Below are 25,046 nucleotides of genomic sequence, written 5' to 3'. Positions count from 1 at the left end.
TGTGCTTGTTTATCACTTTACACATCATTATTATATTTATCAGATTTTCTTCATGCTCAATTCCTGATCTAGATTACCATGATAAAAGTTATGTCCCTTTAAAATTTGTACAAAATGGAAGAGGGGCATTTTCACATTATCGGGAATGATAATTATCCAAGAATAGTTGTACTAATATTCTGGGCTAAATGTCTTCTTCATTTTATGTGATAATGGTTATTGATAGATTGGTATTATACATATTATTGTAAAGAATTGTTAGAAGCGTATTGCATGCAGGTACATGGAGTAATGGCTGTTGAGCATCATCTGTGGGTTTGTCAGTTAGCGCTGTGTGATGGTGTATGTGATCACATGTGTCACTACATAACTGCTTACATGCTCATAGACACTGTATGGTTGACTGATGGGTGTTTTAATCCTCATTTCAGCCGTGTCCAAGCATTGCGTGAAGGATTTGCTTCAAAACAAGATGAGGATTTGGCAAAGGTAAGAGACGATCAGTGGTGGGACCTGTAAACACATCTGCAACCGGTACATCCTAGGAAGGGATCAGATTTGTGTCATAAACTTGATTTAGTTCTCAAGACTGTATACATCTACTGGACGACCAATTCCTCTACCCACAAGGGACATTAAGTGCCACTTTATTTGGGTGCCTCTTGAGATAATTGGTTAGGAAGGTTGCAAAAGAGAGACTTGTTGGAGTGCACTGATGTCGCCATCTTGTAGGACTTGTGCGCCATTTTTATGCCAGTATGTCGTTCTGTTAACAAACTGTCCTCTGTTCAATCTGTGATATTTAATATTGTGAGATTTTCAAATGTTTGGTTCAGACTGAAAATGTATGCCTTTATTTTATTGGACCCCTACACTAACACACTGCGGTGGTGGTAGCTAACACATATTTACTGGTGTGTCAAGCAGATATCTGAAGTGAGGATATAGTGTTATTGGCTGATCTATTGTGTCCTCTCTTCTCTGGGCCTGATGATGTCTTCTGTCTGCCACTGTCAGAGTCACTAGCTCCTATTGTCCTAATTGTACCTTGCTGTTGTTGATGGAACCGTCCGTAATTTTCCTTGTACGGAAAGTCACTGTTCTGTGGTATCAATTATTTTAGATAACTCCCGGGAAAAAGAAAATGATGAGCACCATGAGTGCCCCATTAGCCAAGCAAGAATCAATTTCTGATATAAGTCCGGAGGTAAGACTGAAAAGCGTAACAAGTTCAAAGTTTGACGTTTTGCTTATTTTGTTTTATGTCCTATTTCTTATGAACATCTGTAAGCTTCCTGACCATAAAACCACCATCCTGCCTTTAGTACTGAGAAGTGTACAAGATAATAGCCTTAAGCTTGGGTTTCCATGCAGACAGTCCAGTACAGACATGGATTTCATTTGAATGGATCACCATTGATACTGACCCAGTTAGGGTTTAATAGCCCTGTATAGAATAATGATCTTCAGCAGCACTATTAACAGCTATATAGTGGGCTTGGAAGAAGAAAGTTGTCTTCTGTTCTTTCAAAATGTCTCTTCTGTTCTTCAGATGGTGTTTGTATCTTTGCTATGGTGAAATCAGCTTTTGTAGTTGCTTTATTATTATTATTTTATTTCTTATTAGTCATTTACAGAGCTTTTCTTATCAACTACCTGTATTCCAGAATCAACGTGAAAGGGCAAGGACCAGTTCTGTTGATTTTTTTTTTTTGGTTAATTCTAAAGCTGGAACATTATATTTATATATATCCAGTAGGAGACATGATTTATAAATATTTTAGTGCCTTTATAGTAATGAAACATTAACAAGTGAGCACCCACCGCAGTTCCCAGCTAACACCAGTGCTATGTTTTCCCTGTGTCAACCTTTTATCTTAACCTTCCTGATTGAAATGGATTTGTGCATGTAATCTAGGAACCTGTCAAACCCAAACCACGGACATCTAAAAAGGGTGTCAGTCTCAGTTTGCCAAAAAAGGACGCCATTGAAGAGGCTCTGAAGAAACACAAGGACCGAGGGCCGGACCCTCATTCTGCCCAGAGCCCCAGCCCTGAGAAGAACACTCTGCTCCAGAAAATATCGAACATGATAGGACGTAAGTACTCAAACAAATCTCTGTAACAGATATAATATGAGCGTTTACAATTATTGTTTCATTTACTGTAACTCCCCTTAAGTTTAGTATCTTTCAAGTCACACATTTTGCTGGATTCTGATTGATTCATCCACCTTGTTAAGAATTTTTAGTGAAGATTGATTCATTTCTTAACAGAAAACTTAGGATTATACAGCATCAAAAATATCATTTTAAGGCTTTATGTACTTCTTAATGTGCATGTTAACATGCATTTTTACATGTTAAACTTTAGGTGAAATACAGTACTTTAGTTTTCTACCATACTTCCCATATCTTATTTACCGTAATTCTTCCAAAATTGCGGACAGGATTTGGAGCTTTATCACAAGGTGGTGTCCCAATGAGCATTGGGGGCGTCAAATGGGGGAATGGGTAATTCTTTTCTGGGCTAATTCAACATCAGAGCCTCGCCTCCACATGTGGGGAATTGACACTCGGCAGAGATGTGCATAGGAGGGGGCGAAAGGATTTTAATGACAATCAAATACTTCCCGTAGACTTAACAGATCTTGCAGACCATTTCTTACAGTGGAAACACCCAATAAATGGTCGATCTTTAGCAATTTGCAAAAGAACGTAGTGGCCTGTATATGTGTGAATATCCCGCCAAAACCAATCAAGAGTAAAAAAAAATTTCCTCTTGTCTAAAAATCTGTTGATCACCTGATAATTGGTCTCATTTGTTTTGGCTTACAAAGAGAGAAACAAAAGAATTAGAATTTGAAAGACATCTATTCAGTCTATTGTACACAGTTGGGTACACCCGAGGAGAACTTTGTAGGAGGGTGAACGGGTGGTAAGGAAGAGGGGAGGGGGCCTTGAGGGGAGGGGGTCTTTAGGCGATCATGAAAAAGTTTTATCTACTGTTCGGTAGGTTGAACAAAACATTGTCTCACATGAACACTGTACTGCTCTGGCTTACCGAAATTTGGCTATGCATTACAGGTTTGCCTTCAAAAGAAAATCCATTTTCAACCAGTTTGTTACATCAGAACAATCAACATGCCTACGTTTTCACACTGTACAAATGTAGGCTCTAATGATCTAACAATAGCTTTCATTGTGGGGAAATTTCAGTTGTGTTCATATGCAAATCGCAATTTCACACTGCTCTGGGTATAGCCTTTGAAGTTCCAGCATTGTTTGTGGGACCTGTCAATCACAGCAGAGACCTCACCAAACCATGTGTTTTTGTTATTGTTTTCAATTCTTACAGCAGTAAATAGATTAATTGTGTGGTGAACATTCAATGTAATCCATTTGCATGACTCTAAATATATATGATTGCTTTAGTGAAACGATTTTGTAAGTCAAAAGCAAACTCTCCAGAAAATGCACAGACTCAACAGTGTCTGCTTGTGTAGATTTGGTGGCAGATTTGACAGTAGCAATGCACAGACTCAACAGTGTCTGCTGGTGTAGATTTGGTGGGAGATTTGACAGTAGCAATGCACAGACTCAACAGTGTCTGCTGGTGTAGATTTGGTGGGAGATTTGACAGTAGGAATGCACAGACTGAACAGTGTGCTGGTGTAGATTTGGTGGGAGATTTGACAGTAGGAATGCACAGACTCAACAGTGTCTGCTGGTATAGATTTGGTGGGAGATTTGACAGTAGTAATGCACAGACTCAACAGTGTCTGCTGGTGTAGATTTGGTGGGAGATTTGACAGTAGCAATGCACAGACTCAACAGTGTCTGCTGGTGTAGATTTGGTGGGAGATTTGACAGTAGGAATGCACAGACTCAACAGTGTGCTGGTGTAGATTTGGTGGGAGATTTGACAGTAGGAATGCACAGACTCAACAGTGTCTGCTGGTGTAGATTTGGTGGGAGATTTGACAGTAGCAATGCACAGACTCAACAGTGTCTGCTGGTGTAGATTTGGTGGGAGATTTGACAGTAGGAATGCACAGACTCAACAGTGTCTGCTGGTGTAGATTTGGTGGGAGATTTGACAGTAGGAATGCACAGACTCAACAGTGTCTGCTGGTGTAGATTTGGTGGGAGATTTGACAATAGTGATGCACAGACTCAACAGTGTCTGCTGGTGTAGATTTGGTGGGAGATTTGACAGTAGCAATGCACAGACTCAACAGTGTGCTGGTGTAGATTTGGTGGGAGATTTGACAGTAGGAATGCACAGACTCAACAGTGTCTGCTGGTGTAGATTTGGTGGGAGATTTGACAATAGTGATGCACAGACTCAACAGTGTCTGCTGGTGTAGATTTGGTGGGAGATTTGACAGTAGGAATGCACAGACTCAACAGTGTCTGCTGGTATAGATTTGGTGGGAGATTTTACAGTAGCAATGCACAGACTCAACAGTGTCTGCTGGTGTAGATTTGGTGGGAGATTTGACAGTAGTAATGCACAGACTCAACAGTGTCTGCTGGTGTAGATTTGGTGGGAGATTTGACAATAGTGATGCACAGACTTAACAGTGTCTGCTTGTGTAGATTTGACAATAGTTACAACTCATTATTTAATGTGCGGGTCTCTCCAAATAAGCTGATCTAATTGGTTAATGTTGAATTCTGTACGTTCTCAGTAACCTGTAGGAATTTAGGCACACGTGGTTGTGCGCTCTCAGAAAATGAAATGGAATGGAAGTAGCCCTGCACAAATACTGTGTTTAAAAATTGTTGTAATATGAAGCTGGTAATGGGCATATTGTGAAAGTATCCTGTTCCACACATGCAAACATAATGTTCAACCAACGCACATTGGGTTTATGATCTCCACTGTATGAAAAAGAGAATTGAAACTGCCTGGATTATCTTGTAACATTACAACACTTGTGTGAGGCTTGGAAAACATTCCACTGCATTTTAAGGGAGCTTAACGAGAGGTACTTGTCATTCAGATCTTTATCACTGAAAAGCGTTGAATGATTTAATTGCGACATATATTCCTGTGTCTGTAAAGGGACAACAGTGTTCCCCATATAATGCCTTAACCAATGCAGTGTTGCCAGTAAACTTAGACAATCAGTGAAGCAGTTATTAGCTTGCCTCTTTGACAGGATCATGATTTGAGACAGGTTTGTAACAACTGTCGCTTGATATTTCAATTTAATTCATAAATAAAAATAACGGTGTGACTGGTCAGGGAATCTTCAAATCTCTCTCTCACCGACTTGACCCTGTGTGATGCGGATTAGCATCCTAATCATAGACTACACGAAGCCTACACGAATGCAAAGGGGCTTGTTTTGTGTCTCGATGGGGATGGGGGCACTAATCAACCAACACAGGACTGTGTGAAAGGACTAGATATAATCCATGTACTGACCCCTGTTCAGAGCAATCTCACATGGTGAAAAAAATCACATGTCCCCTGCAGGTCACCTTGGGCCGTTCAGCATTTCACACGTGCTGGGAACTTGGTAAAAAGTGGCAGGATTATAAAGCTGACTTGAAATGCAAATGATTTCAAGCAAAGAGCTTTACAACAATTCACAACATTGTTTAAATGTATTAATGCCTTACATTATGGTAATGTGCATGTAGATACAGGGTTGGGGCCTGGGAAATTGTATGTGGCTCTAGAGAAGGTCTCTAAAATGTTGTCAAAAATTTTTTATCATAGCGTTAAAATAATATACATGTAAACACGAACCACAAACTTAACCTGTGTAAATGTCTGGGCGAATTATAAATGATTGATTGTTTCTGACAAATCGATTTTAGTTTCCATTTTAGGTAAATCCACACACAAACTTGAGACCTTCATATTATTTCCCACCTTTTTTGACTGTCTGCTTCCAAAAACACTGGGGTTCCAAGGCCTGAAGATCACATGCATGCCTGCAAGTAAATTGTATCTTAACAAAACTCATTTCCCACTTAAATTTTCTTTGGACAGGTACATTAGTCATGCAAATGGAAAACAGAGAGGTGGATTAACAGGAGTTTAAATGTTTTGAATTACGATACTGTTGATATTTAGAAGGGAATGGATGGCAAAGGTGTTTACATTGTTTAATCCAGTGGTACCCTCTTCAACCCAGTTGGAGTCAGGTGGAATTTTCTTTAATCTACCACAGCCATGCTACGTGGTTGCTCAAATCACCTGGTGGTTTGACAAGGCTGATAAGTTGTGGGGGGAGAGGAAACTAAGCATCCAATAATCCAAAGTGGACAGGCTATATTAGGCACCTGGCTCGATAGTCCTGGTAATACACACATTTGAGTTCATTATGTTGGGATTACAGCTTATCACACTCTGTGAGTGGGAATCAGTACTGGTGTGTGTGGTTTTATTAAATGTGTTTTGATTCAGTGCATTTTATCATGTGGATACCTGCTGGGTTGGACACTTCATTAACAGTTCCAGCACTAGATCGGCAGTTATGTACAAAGTATTACCAGGAAGTTACCAGGATTATACCCGCTGTGGGTTTTGATGAAATTGGAATCATGGCCCGCTTCCTTTTCTGAGTGTGTTCCAGTACAGTAAGCATTTGTGACAAGGATTGAACAAAAACGTCCGCACCAGTATGGAATGAGTTTCTTTGTGAAAACTTTTTCGTAGAGTTTAAGGTACAACTATAGTACCTGTGGTATGCGTACACTCGGCCGATAATGAACTTCGTTGATCTGCTAAAAGTCAGCTCCTTTGTCAAGTTGCCGCTGTTGTTGTTTTTTTGTTTGTTTGTTTTTTTGTTTTTTTTATTGTTGTTGCACTGGTACTTCAGCGGACATTGATCAGTGACTGATAGTAGAAGAGAATTAGCAGGTGATAGGTTGGGTAAGGAAGCTGTAATCCGCTTAGTTTGTGTAAACATCAATCAGCCACCCCGTTCAGCGGCATCATCAGAAGTTTAAATACCTGGGCATTGGGGTGGATATATTTGAGAGTGTCCGAATTTCTAGAAGAATTACGGTATGTTAGTGTTTGATTAGGATTTACTGCTAACTTAAAATATTGCATTCCCACAGCAACAATCAGGTTTGAAGTATGGAGGTAAATGGGAACTGTACCCCCCTCCCCTCCCCCCACTGCTTATCATGAGTTACCTGACAACCTACAAACATAAGAATACAGCCAAACCAGCTGATGCGTGTCTTAAGCACACACTCGCATTGAACAAGGGCTATCAGCTTAGCCATGAGGGACAATTTATTGAGGTGCCACTTGAGATAATAGGGATGACCTTTGTTTGCTCATACTGCAATTCTTCAGTCCTTTCAAAGGTTAATAAGGTGTTTACATGTGTTTGATACATGTACCTTGATCAATTCCAAGTTCACACTGCAGTTCACAAAGTGGCCCACAGGAGCAAAAAGCTGTTTTTAATTTTTGTTAGCAGTTTTTTTTGGTATTCTTAGGACAAGCCAGCTTTCCTGTAGAAGTTCAGCAAGCAGCTTTATGTGTTCACGAATCTTACTAATTATGCTTTATCAACAGTGAAAGAAACAGTTACATGTACAGTTACATGTACAGTTTTGTTTTATTAGCAAATGTATGTTCCAAACGGGAAATGTAAGCTTACCACAAGTCAACCCACATTTCAGGAGTTGCAAGAAGGCTAGATTTTTGGTCATGCTATGGGCATTGAGAACATACATTTATGATCAGATAGTAATTAGATTTGGCTTCGCCAGTGCCACAGTTTTTCACGACTGTACACATGGTTGTAGTGTTAAGTGAGATGTTCGCGTTTTCAGGAACAGATGCAAGTTTTATCATGGATGTGTGTCTCTCTAGAGTTTGACTAATAACTGAGAGCTGAAAGAAAGATCATAAGCACTGATTTGAAATACTATCATCTGCCTAAAGTTATTGTCCATGTACTAAATGTACATGCAGTACTGGTGTCCTTAATTCCTGTTTCTTTGGTTTTATGAGCATTTGTCCATCTGTTAGGTTTCGTTCTGCTCTCGCAAGCTTATTTACATTTGCCCATCTGTCAGATGTAGTTCTGGTCTCTGAAGCTCATTTACATTTGTCCATGTGTTAGATGTAGTTCCACTCTCCAAGCTCATTTACATTTGTCCATCTGTCAGATGTAGTCCTGGACTCTGAAGCTCATTTACATTTGTCCATCTGTTAGATATTGTTCTACTCTCCTAGCTCATTTACATTTCTCCATCTGTTAGATGTAGTTCTGGTCTCTGAAGCTCAATTACATTTATCCATCTGTTAGATGTATTTGTGGTGTTAACAGCTCATTTACATTTGTCCATCTGTTAGATGTAGTTCTACTCTCCAAGCCCATGTACATTTGTCCATCTGTCAGATGTTGTTCTGGTCTCTGAAGCTTATTTACTTTTGTCTATCTGTTAGATGTATTTGTGGTGTTAACAGCTCATTTACATTTGTCCATCTGTTAGATGTAGGTCTGGTAGGTCTGGTGTCACCAGCTCATTTACATTTGTCCATCTGTTAGAGATCCGGGAAGCTAAGGGCTGCAGCTCTCCATATCATATACTCAGGCACACACGAAGTACATTGAATCAGCTCAGGGATCAGTGTGAGTATGTTAACCAGAGGAAACAGTTCAGGGCCAGAGAGTGCCCAGTGCCCCACACGGCTCCTCAGCTCGCACAGCTAACCAGTCGCTCTCACGCAGTGCACCCAAATGTTATGGTTGTATGGCTGGTGGTAACCATACTGCTGTCAAGGTGCATGCCCTCAGCAGGTGTCCTCTTCAAACTGAAAGGAAACAGGTTTACCACTACTCAGCACAGAAATGTTGCATGCCATGTTGTGGAATAGTCAACTATTTTCATCACACACGAGTGCATCCTACTGTCAGATTCAGACTGCTTTCACAGAGCGTGGAATTCTGAGACGTCTGTCACTGCATTAGTCATTCTGGCCAGCCATGTTGATCCATTAACTGTAAAGCTTGAGAGCCATCGATACACTGAATTTGCCGAAAGACTCTTGGACTCTCTCGGAACTAGTGATAGTATAATAATGGAGTGATCGATAAGAGATAACTCCTGTCCACGAATTGCTATCAGAGAAGAGTGTCTGCCAAGGACAATTCATATCATGCACATCACATTCGTGAAGCTGTTTAAGAGTTTAATTAGCAGATTTATATTCCAATAATTTAACATTTACCTGTTCTAAAGCAGTTAATCAGCAGGTCTTTAAACCAAAATCTGTCGGATGAAATTTCAGCCTGGAGAAATTACATCAATCTGATTATCTAAATAATTTTAGCCCGAACTTACAGCAGTCTAGACTTGTTAATGAATGTTAACAAAACACCAAGACCTTCCATATCTGGTAACAAATCAAAGTTAATCAGTACACTTATAATGATGATTAAATAAATCTTGTTAACCTTTAGCTAACTTTGTGGTACCTGCTTCCTTAACCCTTACCGGCACCCCCACCCCTCTCGGATACCACCTCACCCATGATCACATGCCTTTACATCTGTGCTTGTACCACATGTACTTCATCGCCATAAGACACAAGTAGATGTTCATGCCATCTTTAACAGCTTAAATCCCTTGTCACATTCTCCGATCCAAGCACTAAAGATAACTGCTTGTATAGTATTAACCACACCGAGCAAATGTCCATAATATGACCACTCTACATGTTCTGATTTTGAAATTCAAGTTTGACATCATCCTGTGTGCAAGTTCATTATGATTCAGTTGATTATGTTAATGAGCCAATTGGCCCAAATCTGAAGGTGTGACTAGAGCTGAGTGACGGAGTTGATGTGTTGAAGGCGCATCTCTGTGGTCCTGAACTGTACGCCTTCATCCTGCCTGTCAGAATGACCCTGCCCCCATGCTGGCTGTTCACATTGTCGGTTGAGTTCATTTGGTTTTACAGATTGTTTGCAGTGTGACCCAAGCTTGTGCTGTTCTCTTTTGTGGCTGCAAATAACCAGGAAAGCTGGCATGTTCTTTAAATTCTTAGGTTAAGAAATCATTAGCTTTTCAGTTTTGTTGGAGATTTATTTTTTGGACTGCACTGCCACAACATTTGCTTTCTTTGGCTATGCATGCTATAATCTGAGCACATAACACTAGGCTGTGCATTGACAGCCAGTCCTGTATTCTTTTTTTATTTGTTAGTTTGGTCTCTGAGTTGTGCCACGGATCAGTTGTTCAAAAGTGTATTAAAGTTAAGACAAGCTTTAATCTTAATACATTTGTCATCCTACGACCAAGTAAATGGCACGTTAGTCTGGACTAAAGTTAATACCAGGCTTAAGTCTTAAACACTTCTGAACAACTCGGCCCAAGTGTTAAAAAAATAATGGTGTTTAATTTTGGTGAGTATCCAGGGTTAAGTGTTGATGTAAATGTAGAAGATACACTATCTTTAAATACATTATAGCCAGTGCTGTTTTACAGTTTGTCTCACCTGTGGTTATTTAGAGGCTTAAAACCTCTGGTGTGATAGCTCAAAGTAAACGTCTTAAAAACACTAGCTACAAAATAGCAGTAATATTACTTATAAGTAATAAATGTGATGTAAAGCCAAATCATTCATTGATTCTTATCAACCCAGCTCTTGTTCCCATGAGATTTTTGGTCCTGAGAAAGCTGCTGAGAGTACATGTATATGTTGTCTACAGTAAGATTTGCTGATGTCCTTGGCAAGTCTAGTCCACTTTGGAATGTTAAATACAGCTTTAACATGGTTTCAAATATAATAAAACATTGTAAATCTTCAAATGGTGCATTACAAGACTTCTACTCATGAAAAATTATTTTATAGTTTCTGCATGGTATAAGTGTTGCCTTCACTGAATGTGTCAGTTTTATGCTTCTGTTTCATTTAATTTGACATGAAATGCATATCATGCTTACTTACGACTTGCTTCAATTGCTGATAACTAAAATGGAATGATTTTTACCTGTTCTACCCACCTGAGAACAGTAACAGAACTTTCTCTACACCTCCTTCCAATGTACCTGAACAACAAAGTTTATTTTTGTACATGAATCCAAATGTATGAATCCTCATTTATTCTAGTTTGAGGGTTATTTTCATACTTGTACAGACTTGTGTAAGAAACCATTTAAATGCTTTGAGTTGTTTTGTATATTATGCAAAGTTCCCAGCTGATATGAAAACCCTAGGATTACATAATACTGACTGGGACACAGTCCACTTCAGATGGCTACTCTCCCATCTGTAGAACACTAACAATTACCCTTTACTTTACAAAGTATGCTTACCTCTCCCTGAAATTGACAAAGTGTTTCTGGTCACATGATTGTATTTATTTATTTGATTGATGTTTTATGCCGTACTCAAGAATATTTCACTTATACGACGGCGGCCATCGTTATGGTGAGAGGAAACCGGGCAGTGCCTGGGGGAAACCCATGACCATCCGCAGGTTGCTGCAGACCTTCCCATGTACAGCCACAGAGGAAGCCAGCATGAGCTGGACTTGAACTCACAGCGACCGCATTGGTGAGAGCACATGCTTGTATTGAGATGTTCTTATTGGTTGATCAGTGAGGTCATGATTGTCAGTGGTTACATTATTGACCTTTAATGATGTGCTTTTATGGAAATTAGTAAACAAGAACGTGAAAAAAAAAACATAACGGGAAATAAATGATTTCAAGGATCTTTAGCCCAACTAATCACCATCATGCTATCCAAACACAAGAGTGACTAGCCAGGTTTTTGGTGAAATATCATTTGAGGTTTTATTTGTAACAGTACATGTGAATTACTGTGAATCACCTGGAATTTCATATTAATCTACAAAGTTGTAGCAGGTGATTAGCTGGTGATTTCAATACTGTGAAAATCACGAAAGGTTGTGACTAACAGTTGTTTGACAGTCATTTGAATAATAGTGTATGGTTTGCTTCCAACATAATGCTGGCTGCCGTATGCAGAACTGGTACTTTGTTATGTTTGTAGCCAAGTCCAAAGTTAAGCGAGACCAGCAGCGTTCTCAGGAAGAAAGTGATGAAGATCCTAAGTGGAGACCTCAAGATCGTAAGTTTGAAAATTGTTTATCTTACAGTGTCAGCTTTCCCCAAATCACCACCTCCTGGATAATATCATCATTGGTATGCACCAATTCAACAGGCTAATGTCTTGTGACTTAAGCTGCTCTTAGCCTCATGTCATTGTGAAACTTTTTAAATAGCCAGTATATATGTAGTTCCCCATATACCATGGCAAGAACTTAAGATAAGGTACGTCACACCTCAAAGTGATGTTCTCTGTTGCGTTTGCTGTTATTCAGGAATTGGGAAGTTTTGAGTTCAAACTCTTTTATTGCTTAATGTAAGAAAGGCCTACCCTTATTCCTCAGCCTTTTCACATATGAAAGAGCAACTTTCTGTGCAGTTTATGCTCATTTTTATTTTGATTTTGGAGACAAAACTACATTGGTTAGGTTGGCTATTTTCATGACTTCACAAAAAGTATGATTTTATCAGTCTATACAGAATAATGCATTCAGAATTTTCTTGAAAAAGCACCCTACAATTATGTGAAAAGGTTGAAGAATGACCATACTGTATCATGTGACCTGTCAAAAATAAAAGTCAACTGTTTTTAATCACATTTACTATAGCATCGGAATCTGGAAAAAGTTTACTGAAAAAGTTTACTAGCTCAATATTGAAATCTACTGGCCCTCTATATAATTTGGTCCTTCAGTAAAATAAAGGAAAACATTTCAAACCCAAACATGATTTATCTTTTGTAGCACGTACTAAAAGCCATATTCTTAGATGATTGATTGACTGATTGATTGATTGATTGATTGATTGATTGATTGATTGACTGACTGGCTGATTGATTGATTGATTGATGGACTGATTGTAAATGGAGGTACAGTCACTGATAACAGTGTTGATAAATCAAAGGGACTTTGGACCAGGGCTTGCTGGGATTACTGACCTGACCAAACTTCCAGTGGACCTAACACCAGCAACCCAGTGTTCATTTCATGCCCTCTATTTCAAATTTTAAAACAGAACCTTGTAATTTTGAAAGCTGAAAGAAGTGTAATTGTCTTCATTGTGATTTTTAAGGCATAAGACAACATCTGGTTAATGTTTATTTCCAATCAAAACACTACTGTTCAAAGATACTAAAGATCACTGAATTTAATGATTGGATGAAGACTATATCATAGCCGCACAATCTCTTAGCAGCTTGTTTGATTGGATAGAAATTTCAAGATGGCCACCTTGATTCACGCCAGCCATTTGCTCACTATTGTCATTTTAATTTTCTGAAACACCAAATCAAATGAAAGTAAATTCTTTCTTTTTCATCTTATTCGGTGAAATCCCATGGCAAAAAATTAAGTATCATACTTTTTGGAAAGTTTAAACATCCTGTTTTCAACTGAAAACCAGGTGCTGTCTCAGTGTTCTAGATCAGATAGGAAATATTTGATTTTTCAATGCGTTTCCATGCATTGAGAAAATAAACCATTTTCTAACCTACTGTGTTGTGTTTCCTCTGACAGTTGGGGTGCAGGTTCTGCCAGTGTTAACCAACTCTCCACTGTCACCCAGGAAGACTCGGGACCCACCCCAGACCGAGCCCAAGCAAACTACACCGCCACGGAAGGAAAAGAGAGTGTGGCGTAGACCACCACATGTGGATCCCAATGTCACTCAAGAGAAGGAACAGAATTTCAACCTTGGCAAAATGTATCAGTGGCAGTATGACCCTAACCTCATCATATCCAACATCCATGTACTTCAACAGCTTGACGAGTTCCTAGCCAAAAAGGTACAGCACCATGTGTTTATGTGTAAAGTGCAGAATAGAGGAATGTCCTGCTAGTTTGTATGGTTTGATTGTCGCCATACTCAAAAATTTTTCGCCTGTTCGATGGCAGCCAGTGTGTGTGGTTCGAGAAAACCTTAGTGCCCGGATTAAACCAGCGCCCTTTGGCAAGTTTAAGTAATCCCAAAGAAATTCCTTTTGTTGATCTCATTACTTGAAACAATTATGTCATCCTTAGTTATCCATTCATCATTGTATATTTTGGCAGATCTGTTCCACTGACACCAAAACAACATCATAAATGTTTATTACTATGATTATTGTAGTAAACATGCTCGTTACTTGTGCTTGTCTTGGAGCCTACTGTATACACATATATAGCTAATAATTCTACTGAGGATAGTGCTTAATTGAAGTCAAAATATTGAGATCGTCAAAATGTATTCCTTCAGAGTTACATGTACTTTGCTTATTTATTAGCAAGTTATTCTAGCAAAATTTCCTTGGTGGAATGTAAGAGATCATCAGTGAATTTCATGTTAGGGGGCCTCCATGGCTCAGTTGGTTAGTGCACTAGCACAGCGTAATGACCCAGGAGCCTCTCACCAATGTGGTTGCTGTGAGTTCAAGTCAGTTCATGTTGGCTTTCTCTCTGGGCATAAGTGATAACGTCTGTCAGCCACCTATGGATGGTCGTGGGTTTCCCCGGGATCTACCTGGTTTCCACCCACCATAATGCTGGCCGCTGTCGTATAAGTGAAATATTCTTGAGTACGGCATAAAACACCAATCAAATAAATAAATAAATTTCATGTGCCACCAAGGCCACGAGAACTGTGATAACAGGTGAACCAAGTATAAAGGCACCAAAGTACAGAAACCTGGTGTGTTTAGTATGGCTTGGCTTGACTGTGTGGCTCTGTATATGAGGCCCTAACCCTGCCCTCTGTGATTGAAGTGAATCGTTCATAAAGCACAACTAAAACACTCACAAGAATGAAACATATCCAAGCATTGTTTTGTTTCAAAATAAGTATTTTTTAGATTTTTTCTCTGTGAGAGTAAATACTACTTATCCAGGAGAGAGAGAGATTTATTTTTTGTTGTGCGTCGTGTACAGCTGAAGCGGTTATCATAGTGTTGTCAGAACAGTGCTCATGGTCAAATCCTAGGAAACTGAGGTGACCGAGCTTCACTGTAGGTAGATTTCTTCAACACAGTGTCTCAAAAACCTTATGGATCACGTTGAACCCCAAACTCTTTCACAGAATGTTTGATTTTTACGAAAATTCCATGTATTTTGTCCAAGTAGAATTCACTTTTACTTGTATCTATTTCACATGTGCAAAGTTAAGCTGGTTTAACTTGTGCATGTGGCTTTGAGCCAGTGTGACGTCGCTCGTGTGAACGTAAAATTGGGACATTTAATCCGGTTTATTTGCCCCAGCTAACGACGTGGCTTGTTTCAAGCCAGTTTTTGGGCTTGAGCAGGTTTATCTGTGCTGTGTGAACGGTAACTGGATTAAATTCCCCGGTTACGTGGAGTTCAGAGTAACACCGTAATTACTAGACCGGCTTAATTGTGACTGTGTGGGTGGGCAAATCCTTGAACTGGCTTAAAACTATGTTGGCCATATGGCCGTGTGAATGCATGCATTTTTACAACAGGCTTCGATTTAAACCAGTTCAGATTTGATCTAGTTTAAAGTTTGGTTGTGTGAACGAGGTATTAGTCTTTGCTACACATGTATTTTATTCACAGATGAAAGAGCTGAATAAAGATCAAGGGAAAAGGGACACAATTTGCGATGTGATTTTCAAGAAGGCACTGCGAGAATTTCACTACGATATGAAAGCTTCGAGTGGCATAGGCATGCAGGTGAGGTAGCACTTTTTTACACCCTAATCAGTACTTTTCCTGAAGGGAAAGAACAGCTTTTGTCACCTTTCGTTAATGTCATTGTTGCTACCACAGCATCTTGGGAGTTTCTTAACAATTTTGCCAAAACTATGTGAACATTTGAAGACATGATTAGTTTTTGTTGCAGCCACAGATAGCAATGTTGATTTTAGAAGTTTATATATTGGTTTGGGAACACAGTTTGATTTGCAGGCCCGGACGTGATAGTGATCTCTGAAATAAAAACGTTACAAGTGTTTATGTAGAAACTGACTGATGATGCAGTTTCACAATATTACGTCACCAAAATCAAAATATGAGCATGCTTATTTAGCAGAAACTGTTTGAAACACCAGGTTCGGTGGCCTAGTGGTTAGAACATCTGTCTCAAAGTCTGGATACCTAAGATCACACCTGGTATTAAGTACATTAAGTGCGACGTAAAACCCAAAGAACCCAAACATAAAATGGTCATATATATGACATCATGTATCGTGATGAACATATGAGTAAACACATCATGTCATAGCATGAACATGTTGTGTAGACACTGACATAAAGATGGTATAAGAGTGAATGCGGTTGTTGTGAGTTCAAGTCCAGCTCATACTGTCTTCCTGTCCGGCCGTACGTGGGAAGGTCTGGCAGCAACCTGCGGATGGTTGTGGGTTGCCCCCGGGTTCTGCCCGGTGTAATCTCACCAGAATGCTGGTTGCCGTCGTATAAGTGGAATATTCTTGAGTACGGCGTAAAACACCAGTCAGATAAATCAGTTAAATAAGTATAATGAAGCAGTATGAGTAAGCACATCATATCACAGCATGAACATGTCATATAGACATTGATATAAGGGTGGTATAACATTGAGAAATGTTTGTGTCTGTAGGAGGGCACTGTAAACATCAAGTACCGGGACATAATGAAGCAGTTTGAGAACATCATCATGTCCCAGGCCAAGAGGGAGAACACAAACGCCACATTCCCAGTCACCATGGGGGTGAACGCCTTCCGGGGCTTCCTGGATGAGTTCATGAGGCAGGAGAAAAAACCGCATAAAAATCCAAAGAGGACAGGAGAGAAGATGAAGAAGGCACGGAAAGACTTCATTGTAAGTTACATTTAGGCAGATGGATTTTATGCAAAAGTCTCGATAAATTTTTTGGAAAGGTTTCATAATGTTTGGAAGACATTTGAAATCTTATGGTAAAATTTGATACATATGCATCTTGCTTGAAAGAACGAAATTAGGAAAATTTGGTAGTAGTTATGTATGGTTGTAGGTGAGCTCCTATGTTGTACACATAGTACTTTTTTGCACATTTTCATCAACAACTTGTCATTGTTTTTACAGGAGCACTTAAGTCACAGGCTTCTTCACACCCAATTCAACATTCCAACGTTTTGTGAATCCTGTTCAAACCTGATGTGGATCCGAGAAAAAGGCCTCGTCTGTCAGTGTAAGTGTTCATTGCATTGGGGTGATCAATTTGCTCCAAACCTGGGCACAGTTTCATAAAGATGTCATACATGTACGATAATCGCAGATATAGGACAATGGTAGGGTAATAGTGACATACAAAATATCAGACAATAAATGTACAATAAAAAAAATGTGATTCGCCACTTTGTGAAATTAGGCCCAGGAATGTAAGGATGATACTAACAGGTGTTTTGATGTGATGTGTGTTGACACTGTGAGCATATCTTGTGTGGCTAGGTGTATTGATGTGATGTGTGTTGACAGTGTGGGCATGTTTTGTCTGGCTAGGTGTATTGATGTGATGTGTGTTGACAGAGTAAGCATATCTTGTGTGGCTTGGTGTATTGATGTGATGTGTGTTGACAGTGTGGGCATATCTTGTGTGGCTAGGTGTTGACAGTGTGGGCATATCTTGTGTGGCCAGTTGTATTGATGTGATGTGTGTTGACAAAGTGAGCATATCTTGTGTGGCTAGGTGTATTGATGTGATGTGTGTTGACAGAGTGAGCATATCTTGTGTGGCTAGGTGTATTGATGTGATGTGTATTGACAGGGTAAGCATATCTTGTGTGGCTAGGTGTATTGATGTGATGTGTGTTGACAGTGTCGGAATGTTTTGTCTGGCTAGGTGTATTGATGTGATGTGTGTTGACAGAGTGGGCATATCTTGTCTGGCTAGGTGTATTGATGTGATGTGTAATGACAGTGTGGGCATCTCTTGTCTGGCTAGGTGTATTGATGTGATGTGTGTTGACAATGTGGGCATGTGTTGTCTGGCTAGGTGTATTGATGTGATGTGTGTTGACAGTGTGGGCATGTCTTGTCTGGCTAGGTGTATTGATGTGATGTGTGTTGACAGAGTGAGCATATCTTGTGTGGCTAGGTGTATTGATGTGATGTGTGTTGACAGTGTGAGCATATCTTGTGTGGCTAGGTGTATTGATGTGATATGTGTTGACAGTGTGAGCATATCTTGTGTGGCTAGGTGTATTGATGTGATGTGTGTTGACAGTGTGAGCATATCTTGTGTGGCTAGGTGTATTGATGTGATGTGTGTTGACAGTGTGAGCATATCTTGTGTGGCTAGGTGTATTGATGTGATGTGTGTTGACAGTGTGGGCATATCTTGTCTGGCTAGGTGTATTGATGTGATGTGTGTTGACAGTGTGAGCATATCTTGTGTGGCTAGGTGTATTGATGTGATGTGTGTTGACAGTGTGGGCATATCTTGTCTGGCTAGGTGTATTGATGTGATGTGTGTTGACAGTGTGAGCATATCTTGTCTGGCTAGGTGTATTGATGTGATGTGTGTTGACAGTGTGGGCATATCTTGTCTGGCTAGGTGTATTGATGTGATGTGTGTTGACAGTGTGAGCGTATCTTGTCTGGCTAGGTGTTTTGATGTGATGTGTGTTGACAGTGTGGGCATGTTTTGTCTGGCTAGGAGTATTGATGTGATGTGTGTTGACAGTGTGAGCATATCTTGTGTGGCTAGGTGTATTGATGTGATGTGTGTTGACAGTGTGAGCATATCTTGTGTGGCTAGGTGTATTGATGTGATGTGTGTTGACAGAGTGAGCATATCTTGTCTGGCTAGGACAACATGTTTGTACATAGATACATGTACGTGTGAGGAAATATCCATCCAATATAAATACTATTCCAGAGCCTCAAGAAAAATGACAAATAATGTAGGGCAGTAGAATTCATGTGCACTATGAAATTTATGTGTACAGGATGTGATCGATAAATAAAGATTTATTTGATGTCACAGGTGTAGCTTGTTACAGACCCCATACTTATCATGCTCATAATTACTCCCGCTGATAAACATAGGCTGATTCTCCATTGAAACAGATTGGTGACCTAGTTGTCTCAGAGCCAGTGAAATGGCCGAAATGCCTCAGAGACAAGGGAAATTAATGAAATATTATTGGATGGTTTACATCATGTGATACAGTGGAAAGATCTATAACAACAGGCCATGTGAGAAGTGGATAAGAGAACTGTGAAGGAGACTAAAAAAGAAATTTCAACACAAGTGAACTGAAAGCTTTTCAGAATGATGGTCTCGCAAATATGGCGGCACTGAAAAAAGATAGGCATGTGTGCCAACTGGCGGTAAAAATTTCGCTGTGCTTCAGAGCACTCACATCATTGATGACTTGGTCAAGACAACATCAACTACAGTAACATCCGATCAACCGTTTTGTCTAGAATTTTGGAAGGATATACCCTTATTATATAGTATTCTGGTTAGTCAACCATGTAAAAATACAAAAGCATAAACTTAACTGTCAGTTGGTTTCAAGCGGCCATAGGGTGATGGGGAACTCGGTAAGGGACGGTTCTATCACTTTGTACAACAGCCAATGTGTGTACATGTAGTTACGTTTCATTGGTTGATGCAGATTGTAAATTTCATGTTGATGGTAATTTCCCAAGTAGGCCTATAATGGAGAATGAGTCTATGTTTATCAGTGGGAGTAATGAACTGAAACATGGTGAGGTATTCCCACTCATGATATTAATGTATCATTTTCATTAATTCACACCTTTACTTTTGCCTTTTTTAGATTGTAAATATACCTGTCACAAACGCTGCTACAATAAGTCCAATCAACCTTGTAAAGGCTACAAAGCTGCCCAGGACAACGTGAGTACACTTTTACCTGAGAAATGATTAAATGGCTGTAATTGGTTTGTTTTGCTACCTGATCTTGTTTATCTCTCTTGTCTGCTTTTGTCACAACTTGAATTACCAGCTCATTTTGAAATGCTCATGTTACCGCCCACAGAATCAGTCTGGTTATGCCATATTTGGTGCTCCCATATTCCGGTTCTGCAAGGATAGCCCTGGCTGGTCTGTGATAGAAAAACTCATCAACACCATAGAAACACAGGGTCTCTACACGGTGGGCATCTACAGGAAACCAGGGGCTGCTCAGAAAATCAAACAACTTAAAACAGCCATGAATGAAGGTAAATTTGGGAATGGCACACACATCTTGTCCTGGTTTGATCATTTCAGTATATCATGTGTTCTCAGGTGATTCCCCTGGTGAAGGACTGCCATCGTGCCCAAAATGTGTTTCATTTAGACTAGATAGGCCTGGTTGTCCATTGAAACCCTTCAAAATACCTAAAGTTTGTTTGACATGTGTACAAGACTTTGTAATTCCTTGAACAACCTTGAAAATGGTTTTATTTTCAAGTCTTTCAAATAACACGATTCTTTCAGTGTGAAACGTCATGTTGGAAATTGTTTTGAAATAGCATCCATTAATCTCCGCATGAGGTTTTTACTTAAGTTGAGAGGTCCATGCAAAATGCTGGAAAACATATATAACATGTAGCACCTGGAAAAACTTTTTTTTCATGAGTAGGAATCTGGGATGGAGGAAAGTATTATGACAGCTTTTCTCCAGGCCTTTACTTGTAGTTCCTAGAGGGGATGATAGTGAGAGAAGGGGTTCCAGTAAAGGCTAGTAGGTGGCAGTTTTAAGCAACAAATTTAAGGAAGTGACATGTTCAAGATAGTTTGGAAGCAGTTCCACATATATGATATCAATAAAGATGATTAACATGATGCTGTCTTTGTATCTTTCAGACTGTGATAATGTAGATTTTGAGGAATACCACATTCATGTTTTAACGACCACCCTGAAGAACTTCTTCCGAGAAATGCCAGAGCCTCTACTTACCTTTGACCTTTACGATGACTTTATCAAAGCAGCAGGTAACTTGATGTGTTGTGAATAATGTAAATGTTTAATCTCGCTTATTTGAGACATTTTCATTTACAACCACTGAAATTTCTGTAAATTTCTGCGTTGTGGTCAGTAGTTGGCCAGCTGTGCTAGAGGGTTTATCAGTTACATGTACCTTGTATAGAATGGTTGTTAACTCCATAGACTCGGATGTACTGTCCACAGATTTTTAAGGGAACATTGACGTGTGACGTACATTGTAATTTGGGCTGTTAGTAGTCTGCTTCAAGATCTTGCAGAAATTTGCCTTGTTTTGAACCTGTTACCAGAATGGCTCAAGACACAGTAATCAGTATGGCAGAAGTGTAATCCTCATTGTGGCTTGTGGTTATGCATTTGAAGGTCTCTCGGTTGTACCGGTGGATGATTATGGGTCTCCTCTGGGCTCTGCTCAGTTTCCTCTAACCATAAGGCTGGCAACCCTGGTATATTTTTAGAACATCAAATCAAATAAATAAATGAAGAAACCTGATCATATATATGTATGACTGTATGTGTTGTTGTTGTTGTTGCAGAGGTTGTAGATGAGAAGGACAAACTGCAGGGATTGTACGCTGTGATAGATAAGCTTCCGCGTGACAACCATGACCTATTTGAGAGACTTATATTTCACCTGGCCAGGTAATTATAGTCCAGAAGTTTACTGTTTTTCTCTGGCTGTACCTGGGATGGTCTGCCAGAAATCTGCAGATTCTTGTGAGTTTCCCCCATGCCCGGTTTCCTCCCACCATAATGTTAGCTGCCATCATATGAGTGATATATTCTTAATTACAGCGTAAAACACCCAATCAAATAAATAAATATTGTGCATATGTGTCCTAAGCTCAGCCTGGGCTTGATCTTTCTCGGTAAGACCATTTTAAGTTCCGACCTCAGATGGCAGTGGAAATTCACAACACTTCATTGTGTGAACAATACATGTTTCTATTTTCTCACTATGATATGTGAGTACTGCGCAGGACATGTTTGTGTAAGTGGCACACTCATAACTAAGGACATAAATTCCATTAACTCATTTGTTCCAGTTGTGGTGTGCAGTGTTATTTCAGGGATTGAGTTCTCATTCTGCCAACATGGCCAATGTAGTTTCAGAGCTGTGAAAGCTGTAAAGGCCCATTAGACAAACTAGGAACTAAACCCACCTCTTGCGGATTAATCCCATGCTTTCCGGCTTGCCTGGTCATCATAACTTTTTCAGCACCTTATGTATTCACTTTTTTTCCCCAAACATGGTCTCTTACAAACACATAGCTTTAGCAGCCTAATTGGCTTGCCATGATTTGTACATTTTATTGTTGTTGTTTTCATCAGTATACATTAACAGAGGGCACGATCAGTCTATTGTACGTCTAAATAGCTCTCCACAGTTGCAAAATTAATGTATCTCCACAACAGGCTCAGGGATTTCCAGTCCTCTCAATTACTAAAAAGTAAAAGTGAGTTGTTTACGCATGAAAAAAAGGTATATTCTTATTTGACCAGAAAAGCTCCAAGATATAGGATGTGCATATTCCTGTGTAAGGATTATTTCTAATTATTTTCTTTCTTATTGTTTCTGTTCTAGAGTCGCCCAGCATGAACACAGCAATAAGATGTCCCCAAATGGCCTGGCCATATTGTTTGCTCCTTGTTTGATGTGGACGAATAAAAAACTACAAGCACAAGATTCCTTAGACCTGGTACCGAAACAAACTATGTAAGTTATCCAGATTTGGTAGAGCAATGTTTCCAAACAGCAATATTATTTACACAGTTAGACTCCTTATCTCCTTATAGATATCTGTGCTCATGCTTTCCATCCTGTTATTTTGCTCACTTGGACAAGCCTACATATATTTTGTGTTCATTCCATACTGTTATTTTGCTCACTTGGACAAGCCTACATATATTTTGTGCTCATTCCATCCTGGTATTTTGCTCACTTGGACAAGCCTACATATATTTTGTGCTCATTCCATCCTGGTATTTTGCTCACTTGGACAAGCCTACATATATTTTGTGCTCATTCTGTTCTGTCTGGCTGTTTACCTGGACAGGCATACATACATTTTGTGCTCATTCCAATCTGTTTCATTGTGTACCTGGACAGGTGTACATATATTTTGTGCTCATTCCCATCTGTTTCATTGTGTACCTGGACAGGTGTACATATATTTTGCGTTTCATTGTGTACCTGGACAGGTGTACATATATTTTGTGCTCATTCCAATCTGTTTTATTGTGTACCTGGACAGGTGTACATATATTTTGCCTTTCATTGTGTACCTGGACAGGTGTACATATATTTTGTGCTCATTCCAATCTGTTTCATTGTGTACCTGGACAGGTGTACATATATTTTGTGCTCATTCTATTCTGTTTCATTGTGTACCTGGACAGGTGTACATATATTTTGTGCTCATTCCAATCTGTTTCATTGTGTACCTGGACAGGTGTACATATATTTTGTGCTTATTCCAATCTGTTTCATTGTGTACCTGGACAGGTGTACATATATTTTGTGCTCATTCCAATCTGTTTCATTGTGTACCTGGACAGGTGTACATATATTTTGTGCTCATTCTATTCTGTTTCATTGTTTACCTGAACAGGTGTATAGAGTATATCATTAAAAAGCAGCTGAACAAACTGAAGACAACGTTAGCAGATATTTCCACACTGGAGTCTGCTCAGGAAACTGCGGCGCAAAGACTTTCTGTGGTGGCAGCTGTAGTACGGGCCAGCATGAGGGTACACAAGGTAAGCATGGGGGCACCCAGGGTGAATTGTATTACAGTCCAAGACGAGTCCCTTACTGACGGCCTCACAATTTTGAGATGTGTGCAGTACCAATCATCCCCTACATAGAACACCAAATGTCCACAATCCACCCAAGTCTTTTGGATTGGTGGAAAACAAGTTTGTTCTTGGTATATCTGTGAAGCTGATCGTGAACCTGCGCTTTAATGACTGATCGTTTGTGTTCTTGGTTGTAGACCAAAGAGGAGGTAACATCGTCTCTGCCGGAGGTTGTAGAAGAGGATGAACTGGATGTATCGAGGGCTCAGGCAGAGGTCAAGGTCCTGTCTGAACATATCAACTCCCTCACCCGAGAAAAGTAAGCTGTTAGCAAGCTCAGTTAATTTTTAGTTTGTTTATTGCAGAATAAGGGCTCACTGAAGATTCTTTTTGATGTGTAGGCTAAATTGTGTTGGAGGGTATTACCTTGATCATGACTGTCTGCATGGACAAGGATTATTTTTACCTTTCACAAATTGACTGTTGACTGTGGCAGTTCATTGTTTGACTGAGAATTCTGAAATATAACTGTGATACAACTGAAAGGGAAAGGAGAAGTGTGATGTGTGATCATGCAAATGTTCATGTATGTTTGTCCTTCCTTTGGATACACCAAGAATACTCTCAAATGGTTATATGCTGAAATGTATATGCTTGTAAAATTAGGTTCAGTTAATGTCAAAACTAAATGTCGCTAACTTTATATACCCCTTTGATGGAAATATTCCACTTCTCAAAATTCGTTTTACCTTAACATGTACCAAGAATGCTTTCAAATGGCTTTGTGCGTAGAACGTTAGGTTAATTTGTTCACTACTTCTCAAGATCCAATTATGAAACCTTGTACATGGACTGACTGTATAGTAGATCTTGCATGATTTTGGTCAGCTTGACAAACATTTTAGAATAGCTCCTGTCCACGAATATCTCATGTCCACGAATATCTCATAGGCTTATGTCAAGTTTGGGCTTTGCGAAAGGCTTTACTGTAACAGAGAGCTCTTTGTATTCTTCACAGGAACACTTTGACCTCTAAGTTACCCACACTGGAGCTGCGCCACGTCAGCACATCAGATGACGACTTCACCAGCGATTTCCTCAGTATGGACGATGCAGAAAGCACTCTAGACTCGCTGGATGACAATGATGAGGCGTATGAGGAGTATGCAGTAACCTTTGACCTCCCAGGTATATGAACTGGCCTTGTGGTCAAGATTTATGTTTTAAACTTGTGATACAGCAAATGTTTGATGTCATGGTACAGTAAATG

At 39.6% G+C, this 25,046-nt stretch overlaps 1 protein-coding gene across 3 annotated transcripts in view; it reads left to right on the top strand.

The window, feature by feature from the left end:
• LOC135472391 (unconventional myosin-IXAa-like) overlaps positions 1–25,046 on the top strand; it is a 68,739-nt gene that overhangs the window by 35,273 nt on the left and 8,420 nt on the right. For 2 of the 3 annotated variants that reach the window (XM_064751872.1, XM_064751871.1), the window contains 17 exons: positions 432–489; positions 1,124–1,207; positions 1,919–2,099; positions 8,537–8,620; positions 12,013–12,090; positions 13,583–13,851; positions 15,611–15,727; positions 16,635–16,856; positions 17,100–17,205; positions 19,805–19,884; positions 20,027–20,210; positions 20,839–20,967; positions 21,514–21,619; positions 22,563–22,694; positions 23,590–23,737; positions 23,974–24,095; positions 24,795–24,964. In XM_064751872.1, coding sequence (XP_064607942.1) covers positions 432–489; positions 1,124–1,207; positions 1,919–2,099; positions 8,537–8,620; positions 12,013–12,090; positions 13,583–13,851; positions 15,611–15,727; positions 16,635–16,856; positions 17,100–17,205; positions 19,805–19,884; positions 20,027–20,210; positions 20,839–20,967; positions 21,514–21,619; positions 22,563–22,694; positions 23,590–23,737; positions 23,974–24,095; positions 24,795–24,964 — 2,270 coding nt within the window. The remainder of the gene's footprint in view (positions 1–431; positions 490–1,123; positions 1,208–1,918; positions 2,100–8,536; positions 8,621–12,012; positions 12,091–13,582; positions 13,852–15,610; positions 15,728–16,634; positions 16,857–17,099; positions 17,206–19,804; positions 19,885–20,026; positions 20,211–20,838; positions 20,968–21,513; positions 21,620–22,562; positions 22,695–23,589; positions 23,738–23,973; positions 24,096–24,794; positions 24,965–25,046) is intronic. The other variant, XM_064751873.1, reaches the window with a different exon arrangement.

This window comes from Liolophura sinensis, chromosome 8 (assembly GCF_032854445.1).
Source record: "Liolophura sinensis isolate JHLJ2023 chromosome 8, CUHK_Ljap_v2, whole genome shotgun sequence".
Taxonomy (NCBI): Eukaryota; Metazoa; Mollusca; class Polyplacophora; order Chitonida; family Chitonidae; genus Liolophura; species Liolophura sinensis.
Note: the sequence above shows the minus strand (reverse complement) of the source record. Positions and strands in the feature narration are given on the sequence as shown.